The sequence below is a fragment of the Sus scrofa genome, chromosome 17 (assembly GCF_000003025.6).
Source record: "Sus scrofa isolate TJ Tabasco breed Duroc chromosome 17, Sscrofa11.1, whole genome shotgun sequence".
Lineage (NCBI taxonomy): Eukaryota > Metazoa > Chordata > Mammalia > Artiodactyla > Suidae > Sus > Sus scrofa.
The window spans coordinates 36737652-36749816 of record NC_010459.5 but is presented as its reverse complement, the minus strand read 5'-3'; the positions used below and the strand labels follow the sequence as shown (position 1 = coordinate 36749816).

The 12165-nt window shown below is 49.7% G+C and overlaps 1 protein-coding gene across 2 annotated transcripts; it reads right to left on the bottom strand.

Annotated features, from left to right (window-relative positions):
- On the bottom strand, window positions 1-11285 carry BPIFA3 (BPI fold containing family A member 3). Of its 2 annotated transcripts, XM_021077227.1 has the most exons (8): window positions 11163-11285; window positions 9890-10028; window positions 5738-5888; window positions 3557-3664; window positions 2781-2930; window positions 1566-1650; window positions 820-883; window positions 1-317 (listed from the first exon to the last, which is right to left on the bottom strand). In XM_021077227.1, the coding sequence occupies exons 2-8, from the start codon at window positions 10011-10013 to the stop codon at window positions 283-285; spliced, it is 717 nt and encodes a 238-aa protein (XP_020932886.1). In that variant the 5' UTR covers window positions 10014-10028; window positions 11163-11285; the 3' UTR covers window positions 1-282. The 2 variants fall into 2 exon arrangements, with proteins under 2 accessions (XP_020932886.1, NP_001230184.1); NM_001243255.1 differs by lacking the exon at window positions 11163-11285 and having other exon boundaries at window positions 188-317; window positions 9890-10198.

Here is a 12165-nt window from a genome sequence, read left to right as displayed (position 1 = left end):
TATACTAGTTGGGTTCTTAACATGCTGAGCCACAATAGGAACTCCCAGGTCTAACTTTTGGAGCCCAAACCTCAGGGCCCAGGCAGGGATCTCTGTGCCCTTCAGAGCCAGAATTTATTATGGAAGAGGAGAGAATGCCCACAGGGCCTGTGGTAAAAGTCTTCAGGGCACTGGAAGCTCCACTCTGAGGGAGACTTAAGGCCCCAAAATGTGGAATCTCCTTCTGATCACTGGTGGGCAGCTGAAGACATTCAAGTCTGGCTCGAGAAATGTTGGTTGGACTCAGAGGTGGTTGAGTTTGTGAGCAGTAGCCTGTTCTGTAAGGAGAAGAGGCAGAATCAGTCACTAGGGTGTCTGCCCTCTGACCCCCAGGTCCACACTGAAGGGGTCTCTCATCCATCCGTGCTGACCAAGGCCTGTGGCCAGGAACATTTGAGTTAAATCTCTTCAAATATCTATTCACTTACTGTGTCTTCCGTTCACCGTGAGCTCTGTGAGGGTGGGGACTCTATCGGTTTATCTGTACCTGGTTGGGAGGGGGCGCTCAGATGGGGAGCAGTGCTCCCAGGAGGATTGAGTGGAGATCTTGGGAGCATCTCTGGTAATCTGGAGGTTTGGGTGACTAGGCAGGGCATGGCCTGCTTGGTTGGCGTGTCCTCTGCTGTCATCAGGGGACAGTGATGGACACTATCATATGTCACCTCTGCGTGTCCTCAGAGCACACGCAGACAACCCTTAGCAGGCCTCAGCGGGGGCACCTCTTCCAGCCATTTGCCCATCCTGAGCCCTCCCCCTGGATGGACTCGGGCGCTCACTTACCCATGAGGCTTTTCAACAGTTTCACATCCAGCTGCCTGAGGATTTCGTCCATCAGAGGACATACCTGGGCCACCAACACAGAGAAAAGGGTCAGACCAGGGACTGGGAAAAGCAACTGGAAGCCATGGGATTTCCACAAGTAATCCACACGGCAAGAGCAGCTCCCTTGCACTGAGTGCCAACTACCACGCCATGTCCCCTTGAATCCTTGTGACATCTCTGTGAAATAGGGGTTGTGATGGTTCCCATGCTACAGGTGGGGAAACTGAGGCTCAGAGAGGCTAAGTCACTTGCCCAAAGACACACAGCCAATAGTTGGCAAAACTGAAATTTTTTTTTTTTTTTTTTTTTTTTTTTTTTTTTTTTGCTTTTTAGGGCCATACCCACAGCATATGGAGGTTCCTAGGCTCAGGGTCGAATCGGAGCTGTAGCTGCCAGCCTATATCACAGCCACAGCAACACGGGATCCAAGCCCCATCTGCAACCTACACTACAGCTCACAGCAATGCTGGATCCCCCACCCACTGAGTGAGGCCACGGACAGAACCTGTGTCCTCATGGATACCAGTCAGATTTGTTTCCGCTGTGCCACAATGGGAAGTCCTGAATTTTTTTCAAACTGAAAATTTTAATTGAGATTTCCCAGGTTCTAAAGCCTAATTCTTTGCTGAAATGCCAATATATATAAATGTCCCACCCCTCAGACTCAAGGATGCCCAAGGTGAAAATATTTTTCTCAAACTTACCTGACTTTCTATCAGATGTGGGATAACTTTTGCCAGCTTCTCTCTGAGGTTGCGGAGAAAATGTTTCATCTTTGGTGAGATATCTCTAGAAAGAGTAGATGGGCCAAATGGAAATACAGGCAGTCCCAGTGCCAGGTGCTGTGTGGGGCAAACACTTCCGCAGCCATTTAATCCCCATGCAGCCCCACACAAGAGGTGTCCTTGAAAGCACTAGTCAAAGGGGCAGATCAGAGAGGTGATGTGTGCCTTGCCCGGGGTCACACAGCTGGGAAGTGCTGATTAGACTAGAACCAGGTCAGTAGCCACAGTCCATAGTCTTTCCCCTGCTCTGTCCTCTTCATGGGTGTCTGGTATGACCCAGGCATTCAGTGAATATCTGATGAATAAATGAATGGACAGCCATGGAGGACCTAGTTGCTTTCAACGTTCTGGAATTACGGAGAGAAATCAGACACAGATCTTGCCCTTGAAGGACTCACACTTGGTCAGCCAGTTTACAGATCTTCATTTAGATCTGTTTCTTCTATCTTGTTCACTACCATAGTATCAAGCTTGCCATGCCTAGCACATAGTAGGTTCTCAATAAACATCTGTTGAATGAATGAGTGATGAGGAGGAGCTTTAAAAAAGTAGGGAACGGCATCCAGCCACAAGGATCAGCATGTGCCAAGTCAAGGTGGTATGAAAATGTATGGCATACTGATGGAGGGGGGTCCTTCGGAGAGACCTGAGGGCAAAGGGCTGCAGAGTAGGGCAGGGGGCAGGACGAGTAGGGCCTTGAGTGACATCCAGGAGTTTACTAGAGAGCCATTGGAGGGTTTGGAGCAGGAACCAGGGGACACAACCAGATTTTTGGGTGAGAAAGTGATTTCCGCTGCAGGGGGAGAAGAGCACGAAGGAGGTGAGGTGTGAGTCAGGGAAAGCAGGAGGAGGCTCCGGCCATGGTCCAGGATGTGGACTACGAGCCAGGGCAGTGGCGGTGGTGATGGGGAGAAAGGGAACGGGTGAGGGTTGCCAGGAAGTCATAGATGGGAACTGGTGAAGATGGGCTGGGGGCAAGTGAGGAGGAGGACACGTCTGGCTTCTGAGAGGGTGGCAGGGCCATCTCAGTGATGGGGACATAGGAGGAGGAGCAGATCCTGGGGAAAGGGTGAGATCTGGCTAGCGCCAGCGAGGAAGGGGCCTGGCCCTGGGAAGGGGCGGCTGGGACCTTACTCAGTGAGGACTGTCGTGCGGACGCTGCTGGGCTCCACACGGCAGTTGCCCATCGCCAGATCCCTCCGGCCAAACTGGTCTTTCTCCAGCCAGAACTCCACAGCGAGGTTCATGCGCACGTGGGTCTTTACGATCTGCTTATTGAAGGGCCTGGGGACGGGGTGGGGGGAGGGCAGGAGACAGATAAAAGGGGAGGAGGAGGAGAAGCAGCCACAGTCCAGCCCCAGCCGGGCTGCAGTGAGTGATTAAGGAGGAAAATGTGATTAGCCAGAGTGGCTACTGGAAATCCTTGAAATAGACCATAACCCCTTAATCCTGACTGTGATCCCAGATCAGGTGGCCTTTGGAAATTCAAAAATTGAGAGTTAATCTTATTCTAAAAATCTTTACCTTTTAGCGGAGGTCTCCCTTTCCTTGGGGGCAGCTGCTGTTAAAGGGTAGTTTAAACAGGAGGAGGCAGGGGTGATGAGATTATTACAGTATTCCTCTTTGAAAAAAATTCAGGTGTGGGGAACTCACATAGATTTAAATGAGCAAATGACCTGTCTCCACTGACCAGTGATTGCCATCCACCTTTCAGATGAAGAAACTGAGGCTCAGAGATGTGAAGTGACTGGCCCAAGGTCACACAGTGAGTGATTTAAAGCCAGGTTGGAGCAGAAAGATCTGGGTTCCCCATATTGCCAAATCACAACACCCCCCCCTCCACCCCGCAACTCCCAGGTTCCCAGGGGAGAGGAACAGCGCCCCTCAGAGCCCACTTCTGTGTGACTCACAGTCTCAAGTCAACGTCAAATTCGAGTGAGATGTTCGCCAAGAACCACTCCTTGTGGAAAGACATCCGGATCCCGCCACAGTCCAGCTGAATGTTGGTGATGTTGGCGCTACACAGGGAAAGATGAAGGTCTGGCAAGGGTGAAGGCTCTCAGGCTTGAAGGCCTTGGGCGGACAGACGAGGCTGGCCCGTCTATTATAAAGGGCCGGGCAGTTGGATCTGGCGTCCGATCCTGTTACAGATGCTCTGAGGGCAAGAGCCCCTGCAGGAGCCCCGGGCTCCAAGCTGTCCCCGAGTGCCCCACACAGCCCCATAGCCAGCTGCAGACACAGACCCTGCGACTGTTCTCAGAGCCAGCCCCCCTCCCACCCTCTGCCCGGGGGTCCAGCCCCAACCCCCGGAATGGCCTTCCACCTCTCCCCACACCTCACCTCCACATTCAACCCTTTAGCAAATCATGTTGGCTCTGCTCCCCAGATATATCCTGAATGGTGCCACGTCCCATCACCTCTGTCCCTTTCATCTGGTCCAGGTCACATTTACTTTTTGCTTGGAGATGCTCTGGTTTCTCTCCGGGCTCCTGGCCATGATCTTGGCCTCGCCACAGTCTAGTCTCCATGTGGCGGCCACAGGGGCCTCCACACACTCCTCTGTCCCTCAACGCTCCCCCTGGTTTCTCTCTGCTCTTGCAATAATATCCGAAGCTACATCACAGCCCCTACGACCTACAGAGTCTAGCCTTACCTGCCTCTGCAGCCCCACCTCCTACCACCTCCCGTTGCCCAGCCAGCCTCACAGGACGTCCTCTCTTCCTCAAACACATCAACCTCTTTCCTGCCTCAGGGCCTTTGCACCCGCTGTGCCCCATGTCCTCCTGTCACTTACCTCCTTCTCGCCATTCAAATTTCCGCTTAAGGGTTAGAAAGGTCCTCCTAATCAGTCGTCTCCCTCTCACCCTTTACCTGGCTAAACTAGTCTTCGGATTATATCCCCCATCTGAAATTATTTACTTTCATGACCTATCTCACTAACGAGGGTGTGGGATTTAAAGGGCAGGAGGCCATAGGTCTGTGCATAGCTGTGTTCCCAGTACCCAGCCCAAGTGCTGGTATGCAGTAGGTGCTCAATGAATAATTAACCATTGTTAAAGGAACACATGAAGGAAGGTGGTTGTGGCTGCTCACATCCAGGGAAACCCTGCTGGTGAGTCCTGGCGCTTACTAATGGAGAGAACGAGGGATTGAAATCAGAGAGAAGGTAGGTCAAAGGCCCAGCCGGCTGGAATACAGTTGAGCAGTTTTGAGATGGGGCAGCTGAGCAGGTCTGCACTGGTCGAGAGGAAGGAGGGAAAATGGAGGTGGAGGACAGGCCCAGTTCTGCGAAGTTAATTATACCCATGGCTCTGCTTCCACTATGTGCCACAGAGAGGAGGAGGTATGTTTTTCTTTTTCTTTTTTTCTTTTTTTTTTTTTTACCCCACTTTTTAAGGCTGCACCCAAGGCATATGGACGTTCCCAGGCCAGGGTCGAATTGGAGCTGCAGCTGCTGGCCTATGTCACAGCCACAGAAACAGCAGGATCTGAGCCGCATCTTCGACCTACACCACAGCTCATGGCAACACCAGATCCTTGACCCATTCAGTGAGGCCAGGAATTGAACCTGCATCCTCATGGATGCTAGTCAGGGTTGTAACCCGCTGAGCCACAATGGAAACTCCTGAAAGAGGGGGTATTATGCCCATTTCGGTGAAGAGGACTCAGGGCTAAAGCTCAGGGAGCTCAAATACTTGCCCAGAGTCACACAGCTTTCAAACAAGAGACCGGGGTTCCAAAGTCTGACTCTAGTCCTGGGTGGCTTCCTTTGGCATCCCAGACATTATGCTTTGCAGGCTGTGCTCTGCGTGCCCATGTTACAGATGAGACCAGAGGGGCCTGGCAATTTCCCCAAAGTTTGTGGCAAAGCCAGGATTTAAATGCAGAAACTTTTACTACAAACCTTCCCCTCCCCCCATGACCCCTGGTACCCTGTCCCCACTCATCCTTGTATCAGGCCTCACAGCTCCTCCTTCCAGGCTTCCTTCCTTCCCTCTTCCCAGGCCTGGCACCTCCATGTCCTCAGCTCTGCCCCCTGACCTAGAGCTTTATAAGGAGCCCAGGGCTAAGGATGGGGTTCAGGATCTCACCTGCCTGCCTGATGCTGCTGAAGGCTCATGCTGCTGATTAGCCAGCCCACCATCCCCGGGGCCATCTTTCCGGAGGCATTCAGACTGTCCAGAAGGCGGATGTTCTGGATTCGGCCCTCTGTGTTGTGCTTCATGAGGCCCTGGGCAATAACTGGAAACGGACACGGGGCCAGTGACATTGCATGATGTCCTGGCAAAGGTGGGGAGTTGGGAGCCAGGAGGCCCAGACTGTAGGCTGGTGCACCCACTTCTTGCTGAGTGATTGGGGCATATCACCCCCACCTCCTTTGCTCCCAACATTCTTCATCTGTGACCTTATGCTTTGCGGGGTTGATGTGCCCCACCTGCAGAGGGTCTGGCAGTCAACAGCTGCTCAAGTGAGACACTATGTTTGAAAGTTCACCCAGAGCTGTATCTCTGAATCTGGAACACAGAGCCTAACATAGAGGATGTAGATCACAATAAATGTGGGTGGAAGAGAAAAATAGGTGGGCAAATGAGGGGAGAATAAATGTAAATTCTCCCACACTGTGCTCAGAAAAAACTGCAGGGCTGGGTGGAACTACCAGAGGAGAAGAATGAATTCCAGAAAGGAGGGGCATTTTAAAAGCTATAGATGCATGCAGGTTCTGGGTCTCTTTGCCCTAGACCCCTGCTGCCTGGGCTAGGGGCTCAGCTCGGACAGCCTCAGGATGCATTTATCTCACTGACTCGACCCTCCCATGATGAGGCCCCACGCTGAGGACTATGGGTAGCAGCAGAGCCACAGAAGCCATTGTGACACCGCGTCCCCTTCCTCCAGGATCAGCTCCCAGACCCTCTTTCAGAAAGCACCCCAGGTTTCTGCTGCCTACAGACAAGGAAGTGTCTGGAGTCTTAGGTCTGGGTTCAAATCCTAGCTCTGTCATCTCCCCGAGTTGTGATTTCCTCATCTGTATAATAGGGGCAGTAAAATACCCATTTCACAGAATGCTTATGAGGAATATTGAGACATTCATCCAAAGAGTATTTTGAGCATCTACTGAGTATCAGGCTTGGTGCTGAGCACTCACACAAGCCAGTTTTCTATTTAGTAAGAGAACATTCATTAATGAATTAGTTTCAAGGATGGAATAAACTATAGGTATGTCTGGAATTCTTAGCAGTTCTTGGTCAACTATGATAGTAGCTCTTAGGATTTTTTTTTTCTTTTCTTTTTAGGGCTGAAACTGTGGTGTATGGAAGTTCCCAGGCTAGGGGTCCAATCGGAACTGCAGCTGCCAGCCTACACCACAGCCACAGAAACACTGTACAGATGAGGCTATCTGAGCCCATAGCCACACAGGAATGTATTTAATAACCTAAATGAAATGGATACATTTATGGCAAACCACGAGATGTCAAGTTGTGACGAGGGGAAAGGGGAAACACTGACAGCATGAAGCCATTAAGAAATAGAAATAGGTGATCTCATTGAACTAAACGGTTTTATGGAAGATTTTTACCAAACTTTATGAAAAAGTTACAGTGAAAGAAATTAGAAAAAGAAGAAGATGCAAAATTCATTTTGTGAGGCTAGTACAACTTGTCTGAAGGATGGTACAAGGAAAGTAAGTTACACATCAATTTTATGTATAAAAAGTTTGCTAAAAGCCTAAACAAATTACCAGTTAACAAATCTAATAGCTAATAGGACATTATAAAAAATCACAGAGTTCCTGTCGTGGGTCAGTGGAAATGAATCTGACTAGTATCCATGAGGATGCAGGTTCAATCCTGGCCTCGCTCAGTGGGTTAAGGATCTGGCATTGTCGTGAGCTATGGTGTAGGTCACAGACATGGCTTGGATCCTGTGTTGCTGTGGCTGCTGTGTAGGCCAGAGGCCACAGCTCCAATTTGACCCCTGGCCTGGGAAACTCAATATACCACAGGTGTGGCCCTAAAAAGACCAAAAAAAAAAAAAAAAGAAGAAAGAAAGAATAAATTAACATTTCCTCAAATCAAAGAGGATTAAAAAAAGTAGGAAAGCAAATAGAAAAATGGGCAAAAGACTGAGCACAGGGATTTCAAAGACATCAAAATGGCTAACAAGGAGGGCCCGTTGTGGCTCAGCAGTAACGAACCGGAGTAGGAACCCTGAGAACTGCCATATGCCGCAAGTGAGGCCCTGAAAAGACAAAACAAAACACACACAAACAAAAAGGCCAATAAAATTAAGATGAGATGCTCAAACTTCCCACTAATCAGATAGTCAAGTTAAACAATTAGCTATCACTTAGACACATATCAAGATAGGCAGACAAACAGAGAGATGGTCTATGTACTGAATGGCTCTCCCCCGACCTCCACCAAGTTAATATAGTGAAGCCTTAATCTCCAAAGTGACTGCATTTGGAGATGGGGCCTCAAAGGAGGAGTTAGGTTTAAATTAGGTCATAAGTTCTGGGGCCCTTATCCGATGGAACTGGCATCCTTGTAAGAAGAGGAAGGGACGCCAGCATGCACTCACTCTCTGCACACACACAGGAAAGGTCGTGTGAGACACAGTGAGAAGGTGGCCATCTGCAAGCCAGGAAGAGAGGCTTCAGTAGAAACCAACCCTGTGGGCAACTTGACCTTGAACTTTCAGGCTCCAGAACTGTGAGAAAATTAGTATCTATTGGAGTTCCCACTGTGGTGCAGTGGCTTAAGAATCCAACTGCAGTGTCTCGGATTGCTGTGGAGGCACGCGTTCGATCCCTGGCATGGCGCAGTGGGTTAAAAGGATCCTGCGTTGCCGTGGTTGTGGTATAGTTTGCAGCTGTGGCTGGGATTCAATCCTTGGCCCTGGGGAACTTTCAGATACCATGGGTGCAGCCATAAGATTTTTTAAAAAAGGAGTTACCGTCGTGGCAGTGTGGTTAATGAATCTGACTAGGAACCATGAGGTTGCGGGTTTGATACCTGGCCTTGCTCAGTGGGTTAAGGATCCGGAGTTGCTGTGGCTCTGGCGTAGGCCGGCGGCTACAGCTCCGATTTGACCCCTAGCCTGGGAACCACTGTATGCCACAGGAACGGCCCTAGAAAAAAAAAGTCATTTCATCAAGCCGTCTGGTCTGTGGTATTCTGCTGTGGCAGCTGGAGGAGACTGATAACAGGTGGATTCTCCCCAGTGTTGGGAATATGGGGACGCAGGGATGCTCATTTGTTACTGGCACAGCCATCCTAGAAAGCAATCTGTCCGTCTTCGGTTAAATTAAGTTTGCACCTGCCCTAGGCACAAGCCACCTCCTTCAGAATTTCCCAGAGAAATTCTCTCCCAGGTCATAAGAGGGGCACACGCGAGAAAGTTCACCTCATTGTAGTTTATAAGACCAGGAAGCGAAAGACAGATGTTCATCCCTAGGGAAAGGGCCAAGTGGTGGTGCAATGGAAGGATTTCATGGACTTTTCTGTACCAGTCTGAAGCAATAGATGTCAATAGCGTAGTATCCAGTGAAAACACAATGAAATCTATGTGGTAATACTGTTTAGAAAAATCAAAACACTCTATGGTTTACAAGGATATGGGTATATATATTTTTTTTTATTTTTTATTTTTATTTTTTTTATTTTTATTTTTTTTTGCTTTTTAGGGCTGTACCTGTGGCACATGGAGGTACCTGGGCTAGGGGTCGAATCGGAGCTACAGCTGCCAGCCTACGCCACAGCCGCAACAATGCCGGATCCAAGCCACATCTGTGACCTACACCATAGCTCATGGCAATGCCTGATCCTAACCCACTGAGCGAGGTCAGGAATTGAACCCGCAACCTCCTGGTTACTAGTCGGATTCATTTCCGCTGCATTACAATGGGAACTTCTGATACAGGCATATTTAAACACATATATTAAACACTCCGCAGTTTCTTCCAAGGAAGAGGGGAGCAGGAGTGAGAATAAGAGGTACAAGGGAAAATAACCTAAAATAAAACACAAGAAGGACCTTGCCCTGGTTCTTGATAAAGATGATATGCTATGAATAGGCATATGACCAACTCAAACTCAATATCCTGTACTTCAGGTCTAAGGGAAAAAAAGGAAGAAAAGAGGGCAAATGACTGATCTTAGGTCTTCTAGCAAGTCAGTGGGGGGTCAAGGTACAGCTTTCCCCACCCTCCCTGTGACAGTGAGTGGAGCAGGGGCTTAGCTTACGTCTCGCCAGAGCTGACTTGCCGTCTGTGTAGGCCTTGGCCGGGCCAAGCCCGTGCTGCTTGTGCAGTGCCGAGGGCAAGGCCAGCAAGCTGAGGAGGACCAGGAGCCTCCAGAGTGAATGCATCTTGGGTTCTGGGACCTGTGGATATCAAGAAAGGTCAGATGGTACCCAGGCGGAAGACTGCAATGGTGGCCAGCTGGATGGATGGACTCATGGTTTTCTCTAGGGAGATGACACTAGATTTGGCCCCCAGCATTCTGTGTGGAAGTGTTGTGATGGGCTCTGGCAACTGCCACGGGGCTTGCTCACATGATGAGGGCAGCAGGTGGAACCCTGGAGGAGGCCAGGGATCCAGAGGGAGGTCTCGTTGCTTAGAGACACCCAGCAGAGCCCACTGTTAGGTCATCCAGTGGGAGTCCTCTCCCAGAGCCTGCCCAGGCTGGATGTTGGTGACTCTTCAGCGAATCAATGAGTGAATGAGTGGGTGAGGATGGCTAATCTCTGGCTTTCCAATTGGACCAGGACTTTCCTAAGGGCAGGATCACTTGCAATGCCTACCTCAATGCTTGCTTGCTAGAAATTAAGTGCTGGTGTTTATTTGTTGACTGAATATGTGAAATAGTGAGGATGGCTGGCCTCTGAATCTCCCACTAAATTATAGGTTTCGGGAGGGCAGGGTGTGAATTTAATTCATTTTCATGGGTCCAGTGCCTCCCGTGTTTACCACTTGGTAGAGACTAATGATGTTTATTAAATGATACAAGTGAAAGAGTGACTAATTGGTTAGAGAGATGGATGGATAGTTTGTGGATAAGACTTACAGGAAGGGGAAAGAGAGGCTTGAAGGCAAAGCAGTAGGTTTGTCTTGCTGCTCTGTGTTTGCCCCTGAGAAGAATTCAGTTCAAATGCCCCTGTCCTCACCATCTCAAGAAAAAGCATCCCCATCCATCCGGTTGCTCCAGCCTCAGTCCTTGGGGTCCCCTTTGACTTCCCTTTCCTCACCTCCCATGAACCCACCTGTCAGGAAATCCCATCAAGCCTTATAGAATCTGACCACCTCCAACAACTCCACCACAGAGGCCACCATCATGGCCTGAGTTATGGCAAGGGTGTCCTACTTAGGGTCCTTGCTTTCTTCTCTGGCCCACCTGCAGTCTCTTTTGCATACAGCAACCTGAGTAATCATTTTAAGACAGAAGTCAGACCATGGCACCCCTCTGCTCAGAACCTTTCAAAATTTCCCACTGCACACAGAACAAAAGCCAAACAAACCCTGTGCGATGCCTCCCAGGTCCTGCAGGGTCTCTGGTGTCTTCTCTGACCTCATCTGCTACCACTCTGTCCCTGCTCTGCTCTCCTCCAGCTGCACAGGCCTTGCGGGTCTGGGCCCCACAATTCTGCTGCTGTGAGCTCTGAGACAAAGGCACTTTCTATTTCCACTTCCTGTGCTCTCCCCCCAGCTGCAAAGGGCATGCAGGGTCCTGAGAAAATTTCCCCACAGTCCCTGGGCTGTCCTTGGACACTTCAGTTCTGGTTTCATAAATCAAAGGTATTAGTTCAGGGTGATGGCTTTCCTGCAGCGAGGTCCTCGCTTACCGTCAAGCTCCCCTTGGGGGTGTTTGTAGAATATCAATTATTTTGAAAGGTACTTTTCTAGTCTTCCTGGTCTTGTGTAACCAGCTGGGATTTTGTTCCTTTTTGATCAAGAAATGTGGAGATGAGTGATCACTGTTGTCTTTGGCTCTTTGGAGATCTGAACTGGGGGTACAGGGTGGGGTTCAGTCCCACCTCATCACAGGCTGTGGTTCTCAGGGCCACTGAGTGTAAAGAAATGATGACGTGGAGGGTGCAGACTTCCTGACATGGGAGCAGGAAGGCACTGCTCTAGGGTGAGCCCTGGATCTAGAGCCAACTGAATGCATAATCCCATGCAGTTATTTAGAGCATAGGCTTTCTGAGCCACAAGGACCAGGATGCAAACCCTGCCTTTCCCTCTGGGCAGACTCAGTTTCCAGATCTGTAAAAGGAGGAGGACAAAGTGCAGGGCTGCACCGAGGATTCAAGGGCATTGTGCAAATTTCAAAAACTGTGTTGCTATGATTGCTGATATCTTCATCCCACCTCTCTGAGACTCAGCTTTCTCATCTATATTCTTTTTTTTTTTTTTTTTTGGTCTTTTTTCCTTTTTTTTTAGGGCCGCACCCGCAGCATATGGAGGTTCCCAGGCTAGGGGCTGAATCGGAGCTGTTGCCGCCAGCCTATGCCAGAGCCACAG